At 40.2% G+C, this 24,758-nt stretch overlaps 1 protein-coding gene across 1 annotated transcript in view; it reads left to right on the top strand.

The window, feature by feature from the left end:
• Positions 1-1,113: 1,113 nt before the first annotated feature.
• Positions 1,114-24,758, top strand: part of FBN2 (fibrillin 2) — a gene marked incomplete at both ends in the record, with an annotated part of 158,293 nt that continues 134,648 nt past the window's right edge. The window contains 5 exons of the mRNA XM_079548052.1: positions 1,114-1,349; positions 1,958-2,040; positions 5,068-5,166; positions 5,716-5,811; positions 7,769-7,864. Coding sequence (XP_079404178.1) covers positions 1,114-1,349; positions 1,958-2,040; positions 5,068-5,166; positions 5,716-5,811; positions 7,769-7,864 — 610 coding nt within the window. The remainder of the gene's footprint in view (positions 1,350-1,957; positions 2,041-5,067; positions 5,167-5,715; positions 5,812-7,768; positions 7,865-24,758) is intronic.

Raw genomic sequence — 24,758 nt, 5'->3', positions numbered from 1 at the left:
GGACTCCCAGCAAGGAGGCGACTGTATCGCTTCTGTTCGGCTGCACTGGTGACTGGCTATCCCACACACCTATAAAAGTAATGAGAAGAGTAGCCACGCGTTTATCTGCATTGGTTTGAAGTCGCCTGTATGGGCAGAAATGGTGAAGGGAGAACGAGGAAGACTTGAAGGGTGTGAATTTTATGAAACATCCGATGGAAACCTCGTGTTTTCCAGGGCGCTCTGAAGAGCCTTGCCAACCTGCCGACCACTCGTGGAGGAGGCACCGAGAGGAAAGCAGCTCCTACAAGCTTCCAGCGCCCAACGCGGCGCCAGCCTCCGACCCGCGCCCGCCGCCTCGGGCCGGATCCCGGCGGTACCCCGCACACTCCTCCGCTTCGCGGCGGCGCCTCCCCACACCCGGCCGCGGAGAGCCGAGTTATGCCTGGGGCCGGCCCTACCTGCTCCCCGCCCCCGCCGCCCCCTCCTCCGGCCCCCGCCCCACGTGTGCGCCCGCTCCCCCTCGGCCCCTCTCCCCTCAGCCCTGCCCGGCCCGGCCCCCGCCCGGGGCCGTGCTTGCCCCTTCCCCCGCGGTCGCCTCAGCACCGGCCGTGAGGAGCCGTCCCGCCCCCGCCTCCTCGCTTCCCCCGCACCGCAGCCAGCTGTAAAACCGCCCCTTGTGCTTGGCAGTGAGTTGTGCGCTTCTCGCTGCCCATTCTACACACTTCTTTCTTTGGACTCGGTTAATTATTGTCTTATTGTTGTTTTTACTGCGGACATTTAGATTTAGCCTGGTTCCGTTCCGTTGGATTTTTTTTTCTTTTTTTCTTTTTTTTTTTTTTTTTTTTTTTTTTTCGGAGGGAGGGGAGTGGAAGTTCAAACCCATTTCTTTTTTTTCTTTTTCTTTTTAACTGTTTTTCCTTTCCCCCCCTCTTTGGAGAGAGAGGAGGGGGGATGCAACGTGGACCCTGCTGCTGGCACCACCGCGTCCCGCTGCAACCTGCGGAGGAGGAGGAAGAGGAGAGAAGAACGAGCCGCAGCGGCTGAAAACTCCCCGCAAGGATCTGCGGAGCGCTGTCCCTCTCCCCACCTCGCCGTTCCTCCGCCGCTTCCCTCCGGGGCCGCCGCCGCAGCATGGGCAGACGGCGGTGGATGCGCCTGCAGCCTTGCTTCCTATGGCTCAGCTGCCTGGCGCTCTGCGCGCACGGAGCTGCCGGGCAACAAAAGCCGCCGCCGCGGGTCCGCCCTGCGGGAGGAGCGGGCGGCATCTACCCCGCCGCCGCCGTCGTCGCGCACCGGGAGGAAGGGGCCGGCAGCGCCGCTGCTGCGGGCCGGGTCCGCCGGCGGGGACAGCAGGAGGCGCTCCGCGGGTACGGGCGCGCTCCGCGGGGAGGGATGGGGCCCCGCCGCTGCCCCGCGCCTCGCTGCCGCCCGGGGTCGTGTAGCGCTGGGGGGTAGCTTGGCGTTGGCGATGCTTTGCGCTGTGCTTCGTTGGTTTATGTACTGAGAAACTCAACAAAAAGTGGCTTTCCCGAATGTTTCGGGGCACTTCTCGCTGACCTAGTCTGTAAGTCTTCACGGTCCCTCTTGTCCCGGGTGCTGCAGGCAGCTTGTACAGCCAGGCATGTGTGCTCAGCCCTGCGTCCGTCCTCTTGGCAGTTCCTGCAAGGATGGGTGCATGTGGCCTGCCGCCTATTCTGCTTTTCCTCTCACGCTAACCAGTGCTACTGATGTGAAATAGAAGGGCTTGGAACGCCTCACCATAGGGGAAGCATTATTGCTTTCTGGAGGACTTAGTCTGAGTCGTAACTATGCATTTTTGTGTTTCACGTCACTGGCAGACCTAAGTTTCTTCCCATGTGCTCATAAAACTGTGGGTTCTGCTTGCATTGATATATATTAAAAAAATATATATATATGCTGTTCTGTAAACATTTTTGTATGTGCACACATTTATACATATTTGTCTGTGTGACAGGCCAAATGTGTGTGGCTCTAGATTCCATTCCTACTGCTGCCCTGGATGGAAAACGCTCCCAGGAGGAAATCAGTGCATTGTTCGTAAGTGTCTTGACTTCAAGTTTCTACTGCCCTAGGGGCAATAATAACAATAAGTGTTCTTCTGTGAGTTACTGCTCCATTCAGTGTGAGGGAGGACAATTCCTGCTGTAATTCATTTGGCTGGATCTGTCGTTGGCCTTGTGTTACATTTTTTTCCTTTTTTTTTAAAAAAAAAGGATTTACAGGTCCACATATCTTGGAAGACTGGCAGATTGCTGTATTTTCTTTGGTGCATTTGTAAAAGGCATGTTTCCACTTATTATTATTTTTTTAAATAAAAGAACAAGACAATGAAGGAAAAATGAAAAACAAAAAACAAAAAACAAAAAACCTTCCATAAATCAAATTATACTGTAATATTGGAAAGAAAGAAGTCCAAAAGGTCTTGATGGAGAGAGCAAACGAGACCTCAAGTTTTCTGAAACTCCTGTGGTAGGCTTGGAACTGCAGTTCTTGGGAAAACTTTTTTACATCTGGGGTGCCTATCCTCTTTTTTAGTTGTATTTTTTATAGCTATAGAGCACACAGACTGTGATTATTGTCTTGTCATAATAGATAGAGTGCTGACAGATGTGCTGTTGACATGGCTTGGCAAAAAAAAAAAAAAAAATCTGCAGGATGCTCCATGTAGGAAACATTGTCTGCTTGGAAAGGAAATTCAGAATTAAGTCAAAGTTTCTGTCTATTAGATAAAAGCTGATATTGGGTACATCCTTTTTAATGGGAGACTGTTCCCATTCATCCCAGCCTGCTGTCATCATTTTTCCTAAAAATCATGCTGAAGTTCAGAATTCAGGTTCAAGAACACACTGCCTCTACCACAAGCAATAGAGGTCTTTGTATTACTCTGTTGAGTGAGGTACAGAGATCCTGGACCAAGCTAGGAGGAATGGGAGGTAAACCAGCACCTTGGTGTGGCACTGAAAAGTGGCTGTGGCTGCTGCCTGCTGAGCAGGGCTTATTCATACGTGTTCATTTGACATGAGTGAATTGGCATTGCTAATGTTGCACCTGACTGCACCACGGATCACTGCTGTTCATCTCAGGCTAACCGTAGCATTTTTAGTGTCAGTACAGCTGTGAAGTAAAAGGAGCTTCTCATAATGTTTGGTCCTTATTTATTGTCTCTTACCAAGTCTCAGTATTGACTTATTTAAAAATTAAACCGAGTTTTAGAAATGGATTCTGGCTGTCCAGTATGCCATTGGCTTGTAATAGATTTTTCACTCTGCAGGGTACCCAGCTCCACAGCAGTCATGGAGATTCAATGATTTAGGTGCTTTCAGAAATCTGGATAAATCACTCTTGTGATTCTCAGTGACTCTTGCAGACCTTGGTCTCAAGTCTCTTCACAGCCAGACTAACTTCTGACCTGCCATTAATTTGTACACACAAAGAACAACTTTTAGCTCCTGTTTAACTTCTTGGACTTTAATTGCACCTCTGCAACATGTTTGAAAAGTCAATGACCTTGCCAGGCCAAGCTGTCAGACTGGCAGCGGCGTGTTCCAATCTGTATTTTGGGTGAAAGTTGAAGAGCACAGATCTCTACACTCACAGGAAATGTTTGTGGAGGTGATGGTCCCTCTTGCTGGAGTTGTTGAGCTGGGCACAGCCCCTGAGGGTGACACAGGGCAGCAGATGTCTTACTGGAGATGAATTGATTATAATTAGCTGGTGACTATAGCCAGTGATACTCAAGTATGCTGATAAGGACCCAGGCTGGAGAAAAGGTAGAAGAGAGAATGCACATTCTGCAAGGAACATATTTGAACTCTGAAATGGGGCAAGAAAAGTTTGCTTCCTTGTGAGAGACAGCTCATTCATGCAAGTTTTCCTACGTCCGAAGTGGAGCACAGGCATTCTGGGAAAGAATTTATTTCTTTCTTAATGTGGACTTTTTTTTTTTTTTAGGTACTCAGTGTATCCTTGGCAGATTATTTGCGTGAGGAATTTGTTCCATTTGTAGTCCTTCGGTTGAGAGATGTTCTTACTGGTTATTTAGTTCTGTCAAAACCCTAGAGATAGCTACAAAGGCACCGTGATGCTTGCTTGTCTTATTTATTTATTTATTTATTTCATCTTTGCTTTACATCTCTTATGAGATGTGTACTTCTGAGATCCTCCTGTGCTGGACTGGACCTTAAAGTCTCCGGCTCTCCTGTGGTGCATTTGCTAATCCAGCAGATTATGTAGTTGAATTCATTTGGATCCCATTTGAAGTTTGGATCTAGAATTTAACTGTTTTCTGGCTCTGTGGTTTCTTTGTGCAGTAGAGCTCCGTTGGCTGGTGGGGGAGGAGAGAAGGAATAACTTGGGGCATGGTGAGGACAGCACAATAGTGTGCACTGTGTGTACATAATGTATTGTGGTCAGGCTTCCTGGAGAGCCATGTAAAATTAGTTTCACAATGAAAATGTGGGGATACATGAGTACAGATACAGTATTTAGGGAAACCCCACACAATATGGAAAGCTCAAACATTGGCTTCCAAAAAAACAGGTTTGCGTGTGGGCAGGCAGTCTTAGAAAAGAGAGATCCTGAGATGCTTCTGAAATAGGGATTGTAAGAGAGAAGCCTTACCATAAAGTAGAGTTCATTGATCATATTGTTTGTATTCATTCAGAACTTGGATTTTTCCTGAAGTTTTCTACTGGCCTTGTGGTCTAAAATACATAATTCCAATAATTTTACATCATTTGCGTAGTAGGTTGGCATTTCTGATGGGGGAAAGAGTTGATTATTTGTATCAAGTGGTCAGACCAGTGTTTGAATATGTCAGGTTCCATTCTGTTTGTCTCCAAGATTGTCAGAAATACCATTTATTCCAAAATTCAGTCTGCTTTATTTAACTTACATTTATTTTTTATGCGTATATTAGCTGACCTAATGAACTGGGGGTGCTGGTTTTGTTTTTTTCTTGTTTGTTTTTAAAGGAGAAGCTGTTAACACACCTTTAGCTTTTTCTGGTAATTTGAGGCTAAGGTTACTGTCGATCATTGACTTCTGAAATGTGTTTTTCCCCAGCAATCTGCAGAAATAGCTGTGGTGATGGATTTTGCTCTCGCCCTAACATGTGCACTTGTGCAAGTGGACAAATATCACCTACTTGTGGACCGAAATCTAGTAAGGACTTACTGTATTTATTTTCCTTAGAGATATCATTTTAAATAATTCTTGTTACCTATTTATTATTATAATAATTTTTCATTGCTGAATGCATATGTGTAACGCAGACTTCAGTATCTATAGGCTTTTTGATACGGATTGGTTTTCCGTATGTGCATTATTACTCTTAGTGACAAAATTGAAAAAAGAAAAAGATGTGTTTAAACAGGTAAACATGTTTTAATGCAAATGTGTGCGGTATTAACATCTTCCTTGAGTCCATTTTCCTAAAAAATGAAAATTATGCAATTGTCAAGTTAATTAAAAGTACTAAGTTGCTAAATATGGTCATAGAGAAACTCTCTTCATTGTAGCTTCATCGATGCTTTAAAAATAAAATCTTTCCCAATAGCTGTACGTAACAGCTTTTGTTACGGAATTCCTGAGCATGCCCTTAAATATGAAGTTGACGTCTGTTCTCAGATGTCTCTGTTTTTATCCATGCTTGCTTCCTGCTGTGGTGTTTGGCATAAATGCTCATGCCCATGTGTCTCCTGGCCCCTGCAGCGCAGCAGTGCAGCATCAGGTGCATGAACGGTGGTACCTGCGCTGATGACCGGTGCCAGTGCCAGAAGGGCTACGTTGGGGTCTACTGTGGACAGCGTAAGTAGCCATCCTGGTGTGTCTGTGGTTCAGCCCTACGGGCCAGACATCCTCCTACAGGCAGGATATGAACATAGAAAACACAGAGCAGAATGCTAGAGCAGAGTGATGCTGTTGTGGGGAACAGCATGTAGCTGGAAGCCAGTTCATTTCTGATGTGCATTTGTAATCTCTGAGATTCAAAGTAGGGATTAAATTCACCAAATAGTTCTGACTGGAAAAATCCTTTAGGAGTGGTGACAGCATGCATTCCATTTGTTTTTTGTTTTTGCTTTCAAACCATATGGTCAATTAATTTTTCATTCTCTTTGAAGAAATTTCTCAGAAGAGGTGCTTAACTGGTGTGCCACAGCAAGTTTTTCTGTTTTCTCTTTGACTAAGGAAAAAGATTAAATATAGTTCAAGCTCTTGGGTGTTTTTTAGTTGGCAGACAAGGTAGAAAGTCAATTATTTGCACAGTTCTACCTAGGGCAGTATTGACAGGCTGTACAGATTTAGCAAACAATAGAAATTACTGAGACTGCAGTTTAAGGATTTAAAGTAAGGTGTTCTGAGGCTAGATGTTGAGTTCTTAGCTGCGAGGCTAGCTGGTGGAGGTCTGAAGGAAATAGAAACAAAAAAGGCCGCTGTGCAAAGAATGGTCAGACTGGATAGTTCGGAGAATATCCTTTTGTCTTGCTGTTTTGACTTAGTGCTTTAAAGCAGACTTTTTTTTTCTTTTCTTCTGCTTGGGTAAGCTCTCAAAAAACTTAAGGTAATAGTTGTAACAACACAACCCTTGTTCATGACAGATTTACTTCTGAATGTTGGTGGCCCCATCATGCACATCTTAAAGTCCTGAGCCAAATGCGAACGCTTTCAGACAGGCATGTTTAGAGTAAACAGATGAAAAGATGTCTCTAAAGCATTCCATAAAGCCTGAACATACTGTTGAGACTGGTCTCAGTGAATATCTTGTTAGGTTCCCCACTGTGACACAGAGCATTTTTCCGATTTGAAAGGTTTACTACCTTTATATTCCTGAGGCCCTTTCTCACTGGATATTCAAATACATTATAAACCCTGGCCTAGAAACTTTTAGACTGGGACCTCTTTGCTGCTTTTCGCATGACTTAAAGACAGTGGGACTGTCTTTTAGGTGAAATTTGTTGATTTGGATTGTATGCTAACTTTGAACAAGGCTGTATGTCCTGGAAACGGTGACCCGGATAATAGCCAGAATTGATCAAAAAATGTTAATGATATTATTTGAACTAGTTGATGAATTGCCTCTCTTTCAAACTGAGAAGGCCTCATTGCTTTGAAGGGAGGCTTTGTTCTTGGTTCTCCCCATCAATAAATTGAGTGAGTGAGTGTGCAGAACTTTCCTAACTGCAGAAGTACCTTTTCCTTCTTTCCATACTGTGCCTTCTTACCAAGAAAAAAAAAAAGTTTTATTTCTTTTAGGGATCCTTTTGGAAGCTTGGTTTCTGATGGTGCTTAAAGATAAATTAAACTGGTAATTCCTTTCCCTTGCTCCAAGCTTCTCTTCTTCTGCTAGCATTATGAATCCTGAGTCCCAGGCCCTGCTTCCTGAGAGGTTTGTTGCTGCTGCAAGTGAATGTCACAACTTAATGCGTGCGCAAATTAGTTGGGTTTGTACCTGCTAACTTTGGTGATGGATGTAAGTTCTTATGATTAGAGACTATTGCTGCACAACTGTTTAAATAGTGTACTGAAGTTAAGTGTCTGCCAAAAAGCTGTGCTGAATAAGATTAATTAAACAGCTGCTTGCAATTAAGGTGGAGCAGGTGTAAGTACTAATGGAATTTGACCTGAACAATCATTATTGTTAATGTTTATCTTTGGGTCCAAAGAGACTTAGAGGAGTTGACGGGAAGAAAATGAGTTTTGAATAACATGGATGCATAAAATGTTGTTAACATAGCTTTTTTTTCTTTCTTTTTGTTAATTAAAGCTGTCTGTGAAAAAGGCTGCCAGAATGGAGGACGGTGTATTGGACCTAATCGCTGTGCATGTGTCTACGGGTTTACTGGCCCTCAGTGTGAAAGAGGTAAAAGAAATAAATAAGGCAGTTATGAGCAGTTATATGCAGCCATGTGCATGTGCAAGTTTTGAAAAGTATATTTGCCAGCTGAGCCAGTAAGTTCACAAAAGTCATTTGTTCTTTGTACTTTTAGAAAGCGTGTCCTTATGGTTGGATAGCCACAGCTCAAGATGGCAAATACAGAGCTTGTACAGCTGGGAGGAATTTGAGTTGATCCTGTTTTGTGTGATAGTTGAAAGATGAGCTATCTTTTTCTCTTAGCTACGTGATACTGTATGAGAGCAAATTGCACCTCAGATTGCTGTGTATTAGAATCACACATACATAATTAGATCAGGATTACTTGTTCTGGTTAATTCTGTTGTACAGGAAAAAGTAAGACAAGACAAGGAAGAAACTTTTCTCATTTGTGAGAACAACTGAAAAGTACTGACGTTAAAGTGCTTTTGTTAATTGGATGATCAACGTAGGACATTATTTTAAAATTTTATAGAGAAATTCTTTAGCTTTCTTTTTTCTGACAAAAAGTCAGTTTTAATGATGCTGAATAAAATGTTTCTAGTGTTACACTATGTGATTAGCACATAAATAATTAAGGCACTGTCTGTATATTTCCGTTTACTCTTGATCTGTTTGCACTCAGAAATCTAAATGCTTTGCTTTTTAGTAAATGAGAACGTTGTTTTTATTTTCAAAGGTGACTCTAGAGAAGTAGTAATGTAGAACTGCTGCTCAACATTATTTTGTGTGTATCAAACTAACAAGCTTAACCCAATTGATTGTCCTGCTGGGCTGGATTTTTAAAGAGTGGATATAAATGGGAACTGCTTTACAGAATATGATAAGAATCATACATTTTTTACAATGAAGTTGTCAACAGTAATCAAAGCTGATGCTGAAGATCTTAGCAGAAATGTTATTCTTAATCTTCCTTTAAGTTGGTGTGTTTGCAAATATGTTCTCATCAAAAAGGACACTGAAGAACTGAGCAACAGTGTTGTGAAATCCCAAGTGCTTTTAAATATTGTTGTCTTACCCCTTTAAACATTCAACAGATTGTTAATTTAAAAAGCAGGATGGGGTCATTTACATCAGTAGAAAATAGTCTAGGGTTATTGTTGTAACATCACATTCTTACTTGAGCAGTGGGTAAGACACTCAGGGCAAAATCAGACTTAGAATCATAGAATAATGTAAATGTGAAGAGACCTCCACCAGGCCGTCTAGTCCAGCCCTTCAGTTAGCAATCTGATCAGCTTGCTCATGTTTGTGTCCTATCAGTAGTGTTGTAGTATGAAGACATACAGCGTTGGAAATTTCACCTTCCCTGTACAACCTGTTCTACTATTTGACCATGCTCGTGGTGGAAACTTCTATATTAATACCTAATCAGAGTTTTGCGTGTTCCATTTTGTGTTTCTTGCCTCTTAGACGAGTCCTTTGAGACTCCAAGAAGAATCTGTCTCCAGTTTCTGTGAATCCTATCACAGGAAGCAGTGTACCCCTCTTAAACTCTCCTCTTGTTAAGGCTGCGCAAACTTTGGTCCATCAGCCTCCTCACACAGAGCAGGTGCTCCAGCTCCCTGATCAGTGTGGTGCCCCTTCCCTGAACCTTCTTCCATATGTCCATATCTTTTCTTCTATTGGAGTGTAAAACTACACATTACTCTGGTGCAGTCTAACAAGTGCCAGATAGGGGCAGAGGGTCTCTTTGCTGGAATGGATGCTCCTCTCATAGTGATAAACCCCATCGAACTGGCCTTCTTTGCTGCAGGGATGGACAACTAATGCATATTAAGGTTTTCGTCTACTTGGGTCCCCATAATCCTTTTCTAAGAGCCTCCTGGCTGTGAGTTGGCCTCTAGCCTGTATTGTTCCATTGAGTTAGTTCATCCTGGTTGTGAGACTTCATCTGCTTTTGTTGAATGTTTTGAAATAACTCCTAGACTATTTTTTATTTTTATTTTTTAAGCTGTCTGGTCACTCTGGGTCTGTCCTCTAGTATATCAGCTGGTGCCTCTGATTTGGTGTCTTCTCCAAGCTTGTTGAAAGAGTGTTCTTGTGCCATTACCCAAGTTGTTAATGAACACATTAAGCTGTTACTTGTTCCAGTGATACTCCCTGAGGCCTGCACTAGCTTTCTGTCCTCAGCTGCAATTTGCACAACTCTTTAAGCAAGCAGACCAGCTTTCTGCTCACCTTCTTTATTGTTCGTGTATTCAGCCTATTTCTCTCAAATGGCTGTCTCACCATGGAAGGCTTCTGCTAGGTCATGTGCTAGGTCAGGCAGACAGACTTTAGCAGACTGCCCTCCTGTCTTCATGTTAGTTACTTCAATTTTGAAAGCAGCGATGGCAATTACCCTTGACTTATGCTGTCTGCCCATAAATATCTTGCCCTTCTGTGTTTGGAAATAGCTTCTGCCATAGAATTCCGTGTTGTAAATTCATCTAGAGGCACTCAAAGCTGCATGTATGTTAATTGTGAAAGCAACTTCTACTGTTTCTGACATTTGTTGACTGGGAAAATGAAAATAATGTGCTTCTGGAAAACAAATATTTGAATGAAACCGAAAAAGCCAGGAATTTATATTTGCTATTCCGTGTTTGTTTTGTATACCCACTAGATGTCACAAGCAACAGAGAAATGTAAAGTATGAATTTGTTTCTTTGTCTGTAATTACTTACGGTTTTCATTCGTAAAATCAGATTGACACTTGCTGCTGTTGGTTTAGTTTTTGCTGTTGTGTTATATCCAGCCCATTCCCTATAGTAGATTCTTGTGAATGAAGCTCAAGTACCCAATTCTTTCACGTTTATGTGAGTGTGGAAAGTCAGAGACATCAGTCCGTCAAGAACTCTGCTAGTGTTTGTAACTGTTTTCAGAAATCTGTCTTTGTAGAATGAATGGTTTCATCTAGCAAAAAGAAACACTACCTGTCTTATCAATTTAGGATGGATTTTCAAAGCAATGTGAAGTGGTTGGACAATATGAATTTGCTTTATAGTTTGAGCCATAGTTCATGTGGAGCTAATACTTGGATACCTTCAATAGATAGATAATAGTTCTATCTGGACAATAATGCAGTAGAATCATAATACTGAAAATAAATTTTTATTATTCTTAGTGTAGTCTGCATTCAGAAATATTTTATTTAATGCCAGGAAACTTGGTAGGCTTTCTTTTTGTCAGAAGCAGTCACTCATAATTAAGATTTCCTTTTAGTTTAGGATCTGACTTGTTTCAGCGCTGTGGAATCTTATTAACAGACAGGACAGAATCCAACTGTGGGAATGGCTTAGTCTTTTTTAAGGATGGTTATGTGTGCAAAATAGGTTGACTTCTGTGAAAGATTCTAGTGCTAACAGATGTTTTAACTTCATTTTTGCTGTGACAAAAGCTTTACAGTCTGCTTTCTTACAGTTCATTATGAAAATATAAAACTGCAGAATTCAAGAGACAAAGGAAGTAAATAACTGTATTTTGGCACCTCTGTTAGCTGTCTTTCAAAGTCATGTATTCAGTCTACTATTGAAACATGATGTGCAGAATGTTACTGTTTTAGGACATTTAAGCCATTGTTCTTTTGTTCTTTTTTTTTTTCCTTCTTTTTTTGTTTGGAAAGTATGTTGTATTTAGACGTCTGAAGCTTCTTGCTTGAAATTAGAGATAGTAGGCAAAATTTACTTCTGCTATGGTCACCGAAATGTAGCACATGTAAATTATATATTTTATATATATATATATATATATATATATATATATATATATATATATATATATATATATATATATAATGTAATATGCTTTTGTAAAGTGGAAAGGATTAAATTAAATTTCTCCTCATCTTTTCTCTTGATGTTGCATAGCCTTTTCAGTTCAGTTGCGATATCAGGATCGTAAGTACTATAAAATGAATTAAGAGGGGTATACGCGATCTGTGAAGTTCTGGCTTTGTTATTCTTACATGGCATCCGTTACATAGTCCTAATTCATGCTGTTTGGAGGGAAAAAAATACTGTGGTAGGAGTTCATGATCTGTGGTGCAACGTGTGGTACCAAACTTTTCATGTGTGTTTTAAATATGTTAGGCCTTTGTAAAATACTTTGTAAAATACGAGAAAGCTAGTTGTAGGCAAGGCAACATAGATACTACTGTGCTTGTCAGGTTAAACAGAGTATGATGTGCCTATAGGGAGGGATTAATTTCTCTAAAATAAATAGTTTCTCTGTTTTTTCAGCAGCTACCTAAGCTTGTAATTGTGGAAGTGGCTCAATGCACAATATTTAACCCATCAAACACATGCAAAGAACTTATAAGGTCGCACAGTATTTTTCTTAAAGCTGCTCTTGCATGCACTGCTCTGTAGTCTGTTCTGGTATTGCCTTTCTTATGAGGGTGACCACTAACTTGTAAACTTGTATGTAAACATGCTGGTTGCTGTTGATGATTTGTTAGACATAAATATATTGTCTTTCCTTTTCATCTATTCCATTGGCTTGCAAATTTTAGACTTAAGTGGGGTAGAGCATCTCTGAAGACGCTGGATGCTGACTTTCAGAAAATTCTGTCATATTTCCAAGTGTAAATGGCAAGACAAAATTTTCTGAAGAAGAAGCTAGTAACTTGTACTTTTGTTCAGTAAAAGAAAGATGATTTCTGTAATGTATACTGGCAGTGACTGTTAATAATGCAATACTTCTAATTTACATGAGCTGAATTACATGAAAAAAGATGTAAAGGATACCTTAAATCTTTATTCTCTCCAACAGTAATTTATAGGTTAGATTTTTAACCTAGTAAGAACTTAATAATTTACAACAAAACTCAGAAGTCAGTGATTTCTTTATATGTTTGTAGAAGTTCCATTATGCTTTGCAGTTAAAAAAAAAAAAAAAAAAAAGCCTCTGTACTTTAATTTTAAACTGATTATAGCAACAGTTCATTACTCCTTAACTAAAATCATATAGTTTGTCATTAGCAAGGGAAGTTCACATAATCTTATCAGAATTATAAGGGATTTTGTCTTGTTGGTTTTTTTTACGTTACTGTGTTTTGAATGCATAATTCTTATTGTTCTGTAAATTAAGTTCTTTTAAAATAGATGTTTTCTTCCTAATTTAGAACATATGTAGCTCTCCTTGAGATTGGCCTCCCAGACTCAGTTATATGATAAAACGTGACTGCTTGTTCAGCTATCTGGGCTCCTAGCAGACTAATTTCCGGGCTGGAGACAGGAGGCTGAGCAGTAACTAATGACTGGCATGATTACAGTATTTAACTTGAGACTTGCTGCTGGGTTAACAAGAAAGCAGAACCTGTCTGGGAGCTTGTGCTTTACTCTTTCTGATATATACAGTGACCTTTTATATTTCCTGTCAAAGTCTGTTCTTTTGGTCAGCTTCTTCTCCTTGATTTGCAAGCACAAAAGATGCAAGCATTTGATATTGTCTGTTGTTTTTACAAAAAAAAAAAAAATTAAAAAGATGTTGAAATTTAGCTGTCCTACCCAGTGGAAGAAAACTGGAGAAAAAAAAAAAAAAAAAGTCCACAAGAAACCAAATGAAGCAGAATAAATTGCCTCATCCTCAATTTTTTTCTGGCATGATCAGTTCTTCTGATTTCTCAAGCTGTCTATATGAGAAAACAATATTTTTGTTCTTGATCACAGCCTGTACTTTTTTTTTTTTTTTTTTTTTTTTTTGAATAGGCGGTGGTACATAGAGGTGTATGTAGCAGGATGGAAAAGCAGCATTTGTTTCCTTCTTTGTCATGGGTTAGTGGACAAGAAATGGGAGAGAGACATCCTGTCACTCTTGAAAATCTGCCTTCATCCCACGTGGAAGAACAGTGCTTGCAGACTGTGCAAAAGTGGTCGGATGGGTGCCTTACAATGAGAAGCAAGGGGTTTTTGGATTGAGTAGGAATAGCTTAGGGAAGAACACCAACGAAGAGAGAGGACTTCAGGTCGGGCAGATAAATGAAGAGAAAAAGCGTAAATATAGCAGCTGAATACAGCTTAAGAACTTTAGAAAGGGAGGAGCTTTGGGGTTCTCAGTAAAATTGTTGCTTGTGAATCTTACCCAAGTGTGCATGTTGCACCTGGAGTTCCTAGTGGTGCATGAAGTGACCTCCCTGTGTCAGCAGCAGCTCTGACCAGTGACAGGAGAGTCCAAGGAGAAATGGACTGATGGAAGAGTGCAAAGTGAGATGACAACAGAGGGAGGGGGTGGCTTGGGAAATGGGGTACTGCAAGGGAATATCCAAATAAGCTTGAGGCAGTCTGCTGGACATGAGCCAGCAGTGTGTGCTTACAGCTCAGAGGACTGACTGTGTTCTCAGTTGCGTTAAAAGAGGGGTGGCCAGCAGGGAGAGGGAGGTGATTGTCACCTTCTGGTCAGTTCTTGTGAGGCCCCATCTGCAGTATTGCATCCAGGCCTGGGGCCCCCAGAATGTGAAGGACATGAAACTCTTGGAGCAGGTCCTGAGGTGGACTAGTAAGATGGTCAGAGGGCTGGAGCACTTTTCCTATGAAGAAAGGTTGAGTGAACTGGGCTAGATTAGCTTGGAGAAGGCTCCGGGGAGACCTCATTGTGGCCTTCCAGTACTTGAAGGTAGTGTATAAACACAAGGGGGAACAGCTACTTTCAAATGTGGATACTGATAGGACAAGGTGGAATGGTTTTAAACCGAGACAGGAGAGGGTTAGGTTAGACATCAGAAAGAAGTATTCACAGAAGATGGTGAAGTACTGGAACAGGCTGCCCAAGGAGGCTGTGGATGCCCCATCCCTGCAGGCATCAAGGCCAGGCTGGATGTGGCTCTGGGCAGCCTGCTCTGGTGGTTGGCAACCCTGCTCATAGTAGGGGTGTTTGAACTGGGTGATCATTGTGGTCCTTTTCAATCCAGGACATTCGATGATTGTATGATGTCACTGAAACAGAGATCTGTTTCCTGGGATAAAAGAGCATACATCTCACGTTGTATTTGAGAGCAATTGCTTTCATGTGACCTTCTCGACAGGAAGGTAGTTTGTTTTGATCTGTTTAAGGACAAAGATGAGAATGGGTAAAAAGAAAGTATTTCTTCAAACCAGCAAGATGCTGAGGTTAAACAAATGCAGAGAAATAACTAGGGTAAAGGAAGGGACATATCAATGAACAGCATATATACTAACTGAAGCAGAAGAGGAGAAAATTCAGATTTAAAGCAAGCAAGGAGGGAATAAAATACTTAAGAAACTTCACTTTCCTGTGACAGGTATGTAAAAGATCTTGTATGCAGTTCCTCAATGTCTGGTTTTTGGTTGTTGGACCATGAGAAGCAGAGATAGTTCAAGTTCTGTGAGTTACAGTGAGAATAACTGTGGACCTTTGAGGGCTTACACATGGGATTGTACGCTTTGAAGCAGTACCCCAGTTTTTTTGGATGCTTAGTAGCAAAAATGTTCTTGTGGTTGGTGAACTTTTCTCTTTGAGTAGGAGTTGTGGGGATGTAATATCTTATTTTTGCAGTTTCTTTTTTTGTTTGTTTTTGCTTTATAGTGGCTAGCATGAGGCTAAACTGAAATAGATTTTCATTGTGTAGGATAGAATGTGTGCATGTAAGTGGGTCCCTGCTCTGAAGACCTAACCAGACAAAGCATGTATTATTGCCTTCACCCACTCCGAAAGGGACTGGGGCACTGTGAGACTGCAATTCATTGAAGGCTGAGCAGGGTAGTTTCAGCAGGCTTAGTAGTCAACCAATATCCTGAGTTGTTTTAACTAGAGAGGTCATACATAGCATTTTGTTGGAGTTAGTGTGAGACTGCTGAATTTTGCATGCTCAGGGAGTGAATGTAACTGAAAATGCCAGACATTATTATTCTTTTTTTTTTTTTTTTTTTTTTTTTTTTAGTGCATAGAAAATGGAATACTTAGCTGCTGAACACTAATTTTGTTCATTTTCAGTCTGCTTTTATCCATTGGGATCATGTGTTGAGATACTTTCTGTTTGTTTGTAAAGGAACCACTCTGGGTCTGTTGACTGAATTGAGAAAGATACTATTTCACTGGCATCTTCTGATAGCCTCATTCAGTTCACAGGGGTGTTCATCTACAGTGAAATAAAAACATGGGTTAAAAGTGCTACAAAATCCCCACTTAAAAAAAAAACAAAAACAACAAAACAACAAAACTCTTAATAAAGAAGCATTTATGTCAGCTTTTCCCACACATAGGAAAAACTGTCTATTAGCAAAATGCTGCAGTTTCATTTATCTTATTTCCCTTCAAGATAGTAAGAGATAACAATTACAGATGTTTGCAGCAATAAGGTGAAATTTTATCTGACATAAATTTGGCAACTCCATATATAAATATTGAAATTGTCTACTTGTGAAGAAAAAGAAGGCGAATATCTTAAGTTAGAGAAATACGTCAGATTGTTTGTTGGAAGATCCTGATAGTTATTTTCATTGTTTGCTTGAGACTAGAGATCTCAAACTCTGAGTATGATGTACTTCTTGGTTTGCACAGTTAAGTGCGGTCCATATTCAGGCAACTCCAGTTGAAGATATTTGCATACATGAGTGGTTTGATCATAGTATCATAGAATCATAGTCATCTCTAAAGTCGTCAAATCCACCTGTTAATGTAACACTGTAAAGTCTACCACCAAACCACGTCCCATCAAACCAAGCAGCACATCTATGCCTCAAGGGATAACAACTCAACTACTTCCCTGAGCAGCCTGTCTCGATGCTTTACAACCCTTTCAGTGAAGATATTTCTCCTAATATCCAATCTGAGCCTTTTCTGGTGCAACTTGAGGCCGTTTTCTCTCGTCCTAATTGCTCTTTGCTTGGTACAAGAGACCAGTCCTCAGCTCGCTACAGCCTCCTTTGAGGTAACTGTAGAAAGCAATGAGGGTTCCCCTCAACCTTTTTTTTTTTTTTTTTTTTTTTCCCCTTGATTAAATAACTCTGATTCCCTTAGTTCCTCAAAGGACTTATTCTCTATACCCATCACCGTCTTTGTGGCCATCCTGTGAATGCACAGCAGCACTTTTGTTCTTGTTTTAAGGGCTCAAAGTTGAACACAGTATTCTAGGTGCAGGCTTAACAGGGCCAAGTGCAGGGGGAAAATGACTTGCTCTGTGCTGCTGTCCACAGTCTGATACACCTTACGATGCCGTTGGCCTCTTTGGCCACATGGGCATACTGCTGGCTTATATTCAGACAGCTGCTGACCAGCACTCAAGGTTCTTCTCTGCTGGGTATCTTTCCATCCACTCTTCCCCCAGCAAATGGTGTTGCATGGGGGTTGTTGTGACCCAAGTGCAGGACCTGGCACTTAACTCTTCTTGGTCATCATACAGCTGGCCTTGGCACCTTGATCCAGCATGTTCAGATTGCACTGCAGAAGCAGAGGGGAAGGAGGGTGGAGGGGGAAAATGCTTTCAACTTTCCCTTCTCCCTGCTTTCATAAGTGGACAACTTTTCAAAATTGAAAACCCAACAAGATGTCTACAGAGAAGGTGTTTAAAATTTCTCCCTTCTCACTATGCGAAGATTTAACATTTTGCAGTTTTAAAAAAGATAACAGATTACACTGAATGTGCTGTTGGCAGTAATGATTAAAAAAATAATGTAATCCCTTTTTAATTTGAATACTTAAATGTGTGTTGGTTAGTGTTCCTTCCATCTTTTCCTCTGTCTTTATCATTGCATTCAGTCTGTTTTGTAAGTATCTAGGAAAAAATGGGTGCAGCAAACAAAGCCACTTTATACTGAAAATCTAGTGAAGGCTAGCATTTAGTCGTGTAGTATATACATGGAGAGTAGTACGTTGTCACTGAACGCAGAAGATAAAGCTGATTATGTCGTTTTGGATAGGAGAAGACCATGATGGCAGGCTTGGCAAGTATGAACCTGTGGCTGACAGATGCAGTGGAAGCACAATCATTTGGGAACAAGCTAAGATATATGTCAGAGATCAGAGCTTTATTTGCTAATAAACTAATCAATTATAATCTCTGGTCTAGAGAGTTCCTGTCCCATTTGCTTCGAATTAGTAGTATAGAGCAGATATAAGCTTCTCTAAAGCTGAAACTGAAAAGAGGAGAAAGAAACAAAAAAAGAAAAACAACAACAAAAACCCCAGCAACCAGAAATATGAATAATACTGTGTCCTGCCTATCAGTAGGTTCATCCAAAAAATGAGACCATCTCAAATCTTTCAGTAAAGCAGCCTTATTACTTTTATCACTAGTTGGTTTTGAAGCACTTGGTATCCTTAATAGTTTCCAGCTAGTTCAGGCATGACAGCTAATTATTGAAGCGTCCCAGGGTTATCATACTTTGTCTTACACAAAAGCAGAAATTATGTCTTTAAAGCAAGTCTGCTAAAGAAAGATGAGAATGAAGGTTTGAATCTTGGAGTGGATCACATTCAAAATCTAGAAGGTTTTCACTGAAAAGAAAGCCAAAGATCAACAGTCCCTAAAAAGAAGTAGGGAGTGTGTTGTGGAGGAGAAGAAGATTGCAGGAAAGTTCTGTCCAGTTTTGTCTCTTTTTTTTTCCTCACTGAATGTTTTTTTCTCTTTGTCAGATACGTTAGATTGACTTTTTTTTTTTTTTTTTTTTAATAGATTAATGAGAAGGTGAACAAAACTGTGATGGCTTTGTTAAGTTTCAGAAGGAAAAAAAAAATATCTTCAGGGAAAAATAAAAAAGAAAAAGTACAGTTTTTTATTAACCAGATTATTGTAAATATCTCCTGAATAGTATGGACATATTTCCAGATTATCTCCAGTAAAATCCAGGGTTGTTAAGAGACTGCAGTTTGTGATTTTGAGGTTAAGTTTAGACTGAGAAAAATGCACTTAAGATATGGATGAGAAAGGCACAGTTTTTAAGTGGTGTATGGGAAAGGCAATCTGAAATGTAAAGGAGCTGCTGTTATTAGGGACAGTAGGTTTTGAGTTCTTCAGCAGCTTGTAAGGAAAGCTTTCCAACAAAAAAATAAGTTAATTTACTTAACTTGAAATGGTGTTCTGAAGAGAAAACAAATAAAATAAAAACCTCCAACACAACAGAACTGTGACTTGCCAATAGGGATTGCCTTTCGTAAAGAAAATGCAAAGCCCCCCAAAATACTCAGGTGAGTAGGAAAGCTTCTGTGGAATTTAGGAAGTGCTGATGTTTACTGTTGCTTATGTAAGCATTGTAGGCAGATTTTAAATTGGGGGAAAAAAATGGAAAACTCTTTACTTGAAGAACCTAGTTTGAGAATATTGTGAAATGATGGAAAAGTTAAATGCTGGGTTTTTTGGGTTTTTTTGTTTGTTTGTTTTTTAAGGTTAGACAAATTGATTTCCTGACAAATTTAAAAATACCGTATTAAGAGAAAGCTTGAGAGGAAACTTTCGGTTATTGAAGAACCTTGAGTGTTGTTAATTTCTATAATGACTACAAGTTGAATTTGTGTTTGGTTTCTGTTCTGCTTAGAACTGGTATTGTTTTTTGAAGATGGGAACTGAGGGAATGCTTGCAAAACTGTGCTCATGAAGAGATTCTGCTGAAATACAGTCTGAAATGCTTTTAATGTTGCAGAGAGGTTTTTGTTACCCAGGAACACAAGGTGAACTGAAAGAAGCTCTTGAAGGTGCCTGAACAGGAAGCTGCAGAGCATAGGAGATCTGCCACAGAATCAGACCCAGGGAGCAGTCTCACTGATGTTCCCCACCCCACCATAGCCAAATGAATGGGAAAACCTTCAGTGACATTTCCCTACAGTATTCTCCCAGCTACGTACTTCAGAATTTTTCCTGACCAAGTGGTCATTTTTATCACTCACCTCTTCTTTCATTCCATGGTTTTTTGAAGAGCCGTTGGTTGGGGTCCTTTGGGATTCCTTGTGGATGGTATCTGCTCCCATCTGATGGAAGTGTTGACTCATTACAGAACTCCACTAAGTATATAGACTTTGATTTCTCTTGTACAAAAGCTGCATTGATTCTTCCACAGTGCTGCATTTATCAGTATTCCTTCATCAATTGAAGCCTAGATGTTGACAAAAGGAAGCATACAGCATGCTTTTTGACTCTGAATGTTTTTTAAATTCAGATCGGTGCTGGGATAGGGTTAGGAATGGAAGCTAAAAGAATTCTGCAATCTTTTGTTTTCTTTTAGAGAAGATGCATGGATTTCTGTAAACTTGTAATACAGTTGTATTCTGGCTTTCTGTGGCTTACGTCTCCTTTTGGCTGTCTGATAATTTGCTTCACAGGACTATTTTAGTCCTCTGGTTTGTAAATTCTGTTCGTGGATTCTCTGCATAGAAATAACTTTGGGAACATTTCACCTCCTGCAGCTCTTTTGTATTATGCATTTTCTATTACTAATATTTAGTGTTGAAAAGGAGTTTTTAAATGGAAAGCTTTAACTGTCCTTAAGATGCAGCATGGAAAGCATTTTATAGTGATTCTCTTAGTCTTTGTGTGAAGACTGTCACGTCTTGATGGGACAAATCAGAAAGCGGTTTTGCCTTGCATCCTTAGCATTGACCTGCTAGCCAAAAGCATCTCCAAAAAGCATGAGGTGTGAATCTGGGAGCTGGGCAGAGCCCTGCAAAGATGCATGGCTGTGGCTAATGTCCTCGGTGTACAAATGATGAAGGCAAAGCGGCTCCTCTGCCAGGCAGGCCCAGCCATGGCAACTTCAGCCCCCTCCAGTCTCCCCCTCGTTTCCCAATGGAATGGTGGAAGGAACAGGAAGGGCTAAAGCATTGGAGCTGAGATACAGGCAATTCTGTATGTGAAGAAAAGTGGCAAGCACAAGAAAAGCCAAACAAGGAATTCATTCACTGCTTCCCATTGGCTGTCAGATGCTCAGCCATTCCTGGAAAGCAGGGACATCACACATACTGGTGATGTGGGAATACAAACTCTGTCACTCCAAATGTTCTCCTCTTCTTCTTTCCCCAGCTTTATTGTTTATAACACATCGTGCAGTACAGAACATCCGTGTGGTTACTGGGGTCAGCTGTCCTGGGAGCATTCTCTCCCATCTTCTTGTACATTCCTTGCCTTCTCACTGGGAATTGCAGAGAGAGGGAAAAGCTCTGCTCAGCTATAGCCATAACAGTGCAGTGTTACCAATACAGTCGTAGACACAAATCCAAAACGCAGCACTGTCCCAGCTGCTGTGAAGAAAATGAGCTCCGTATAGCAACTAAAAAGCTCATCAATACAGATTTACAGTGAACTTTTTAAGAAAAGAAAAGAAGAAACAGGAGCTCCCAAGAATTCATCTCTAGTTGAAATTTACATTAACTTTTAAAATTCACTTTTAAAATTAAGAATTAATAATTGATGCAACATGTTGAAAATAAACTGTAATTCTAAGTAAATGTAAGCATAGGCTAGTCTCACTGAAGTTTTACATGAGACTTCTTTATAATTCCAACCATTTTAAGTATTGGTATTGTAACTTGTTTCCCTTGCTTTCAGGGTTTCAGACTGTGTCATAACTACTCATCAAATGGTCTTGAGTTTATGCTTCGATGCAGAGTTATGTTCACTGAAAGGATTTCATTAGTAAATCATGTAGTCACAGAAATCATTGTTATCTGAAAAACAGTTGAAGAAGAGTTAGCTCTATTACGTTCATTGTTTGGGAAGCAGAAAGAGCATGACAAAAAAAAACCCGAACTTGTACAAAACATGTTACTGGCAAAGATTTTATTGAAATGATGAGGATAAATGCTCAATTAGAAAGTGCATTGCTATGGTTCCTTTGGGAGAATGGTCTTTTTTTTTCTTAGGAAGCTGTGTGTTCAGGCTGATTCACTCTTCCCAAGAAGAGGTCTACTGAGTGTAGTGATCTGGATTTTCTGAATGCAAGTATGGAGGGTATCATTTCCTCTAGTTTTGTCACAGATTAGTTTATACACTGCTCTAGTTTTTAGCAGCTGAGACTACAGAGTGGCCCAGGTTGGCTGCACCATCAGAGATTGCTTATTTAAGAGCTTGAAATTTCGGAAATGGTAGAAAGCTGAAGATGACTTAATCTATCTTTTCATATACTGGGAAGCAGAGCGCTTGCAGAGATTGAAGGTAGCTTAATTTGTTAATATTAACTAATTTAATATTTACATTTTATATGATTTTAATTTGAATTTGGATTGATTTGATATTGGACCATCAATAAATATGCTTGTAATGAACCTATGATTTTCTGCAGTAAAACGGTGGAAGAAAACTATCACATTTTTGGGTAGTGTCTCCTTAGAAACACTGGTTTATAGAAGCCTATTGCTGATCTTAGCTGACTCTTCATAGAGAATTTTAATAGTTGCTACCTTAACCATATAATAGCCAGTGATGTGGAAAATAACCAAAGAAGCCTCAAGGAACAACATTGGAAAAGTCAATGGAAATAAATAAAGGAGTTGAAATATTTGTTATGTAGCAATGAGCTTTTGATAAAGGTGGAAGGAAAGCAGAGTCAATAAAATTGAATTGAATGAAAGCAGTGTAGGTAAAGTGTAAAATCTGCATCAGACAGACATTGACAAGAAGCGTCTTGATGAGTCCTGTGGAAAAAGACAACTTTAGTGCTCAAGGTCAGTTTGTAGCCAAGCTTCAACATATTGTCCTTTCACTGCAGTGGAATGCTGCATACTGCAATGCTATCAGCACAATTGAAAAATCTGTAGTAAGGTGCTGGCTGGGAATCTTGACATGTCACTAAACTCACAGAGGTGTTAAAAGCTGTGCAACGGGAACTTTGGATGAATTTCAGGAAAAGCAGAAAGGAGATTGGTAACGTTAGATCTTAACTGTGGTCTTAAATATAAAGTGAATAAAAGAAGGGTGATAATAATCCTTAGAAAGGAAACAGAGGGGAGAAGAAATGGCAGAGGTCTGCTTTCTCTTCTCTGCATCTGTGCTACTGTGTGCCTCAGTAAGGGTGCTTCCCTCAGCATGTGGCCTTGTGGAGCTGTGGCAGTCTTGCATTCTTTTTTATCCTTTTTACATATGTTTGCTTTTTACTACAAGTTTTTGAGCATTCTTGGTGTTCTGTGGTGTGAAGAATGAAACTTGCATTTTTAGTCTGAAAGAGAAATCAGACTTGATGATGCATCAAATGATGCAAACAGTTGGGTATCACTTGAATTTACAGGTGCTTCTCCTGGATGTCTGCAGGGTCAGAACTAACCCCATTGAGGGTAATGGCATTTTCGTTATTAGCACCACAGATACATACTGTGTTGAAAGAGTTTGTAGGAGAATGTGTGCTCATTTGTCAGTTTTACAACTGCAACACAAAGTGCATTTTCTGCAAAAGAAACCATTGACTACTAGTGTAGCAGGTTATTGGGCAAATTATGTTGTAAACAGTTGAAGTTTAACATCTTCAGATTTAAGAAAACATTTCTTGAAGGTTGTATTTTACCTCTGCAGCTTAAGGCATAGTGCACACTTTTTTCATGCGTGTACAGCTTGGTATTTTAGTGAGCTGTCAGCTGATTTTTCAAGTTAGTCATGGCATGCATAATGTGTCCTAAAAATGGATGGTGACAGAAGATTTCCTCACTCCTTTCAGTGACTTAATAAATATTATATCATCTACTCTCAGGACTGAGGAAGGACAGAAAGTTTTAGTGGTATGATAATCATGTATGGTTGCTTCTCTGCTTGAGTTTTCCTCTTGGGAAGCAGGTGTGTAGCATCATTTTAATGTGAATGCATGGTTATGGTAGATGACATTGTCTACCAAGAACACCTATTTGACATCTGTCTCATATTGAATTTTTTCTTCGTCAGAAAAATCAAATCATTTTCAGCGTCTGGGTTTTACAAAGGTGATGAACATAATTTCTTATAGATTTATTAGGTGGTTTGGGCATTGTATGGAATTGAGGCTGTAATACAGATAGCAGGCTCCTGAAGTATCCATACTGCACTGTTTTTTCAGTGAGTGCAAATCTGCAGGGAAAAATATGTTTAGAGCTGATGTCCAAAGCTTCTCCTCACACCTTAAAACTGTCATATTAAACTCTTTCTCCTGCAGGAATCTTTATGTTGTCATTTTCTTTAGGTATAACTCTGTCCTTTCAGAGAAACTTTTACTTGCCGGGGCTAGAGAGAAGCATCTCTGTAATGTCATGATATCAAGCCCTATTGTCTGCGTTTATCCATACTGTGCTCCCTTGTTACTCTTTCATTTTGGGGTCAGGCACAGTGGGCTGTTTCTATAATCCTCCCTATATTTTCAGTGCCAGCCTGTATTTCTAGAATGAGTGCATCATGCCTCAGTTCCTTTATGCATGTTACTCTGAATCTGCAGATCATGTCATTTAAAATTTTTACTTTAACTTTTACTGCTCCGGGATCTTGAGCTGTGTCCACTTTTTATGTCTGAAATTTATGTCTGAAAAACTCAGTTTCTGTGCCAGATGTGGAGAGTATTTTCACATTTTTCAGCATTTGCACCTTGCAGCATGGAGCACTGGAAGAATTCAAAGGGAGAGTCCTTGATAATTTTTCACATCGTTTCAGCGGTTCCCCTTGATGTGACTGTGAGCTCTACTATTCCACTGTAATACGGCTTTTTAGACTTTGTACTACCTGAGACATAATCTGCTTACCTCAGCTAAGCAGTCTGATGCACCCAAGATTTCCTTGCTTCTGAATATTTGTGTAAGACAAGCTTAATCTGCAATATCTGCAGTAAATGGAAAGAAAGGCCTCTCAGCTAAACCCAAATCATCTGAAAATAATAAAATATAACAATGGAAGAGACATTTTCTAGTACAGAAATCATATATTTTGAAACTAAATTATGTTTTCTTTCCTGAGAAACAATTCTTTTTGAAATCCTGGTTGACTGAAAGTTGGATGTCAGCGTCC

Source organism: Tetrao urogallus, assembly GCF_951394365.1.
Source record: "Tetrao urogallus genome assembly, chromosome: Z".
In the NCBI taxonomy this organism is placed as follows: Eukaryota; Metazoa; Chordata; class Aves; order Galliformes; family Phasianidae; genus Tetrao; species Tetrao urogallus.
This window is presented reverse-complemented; position numbering and strand designations above follow the sequence as displayed.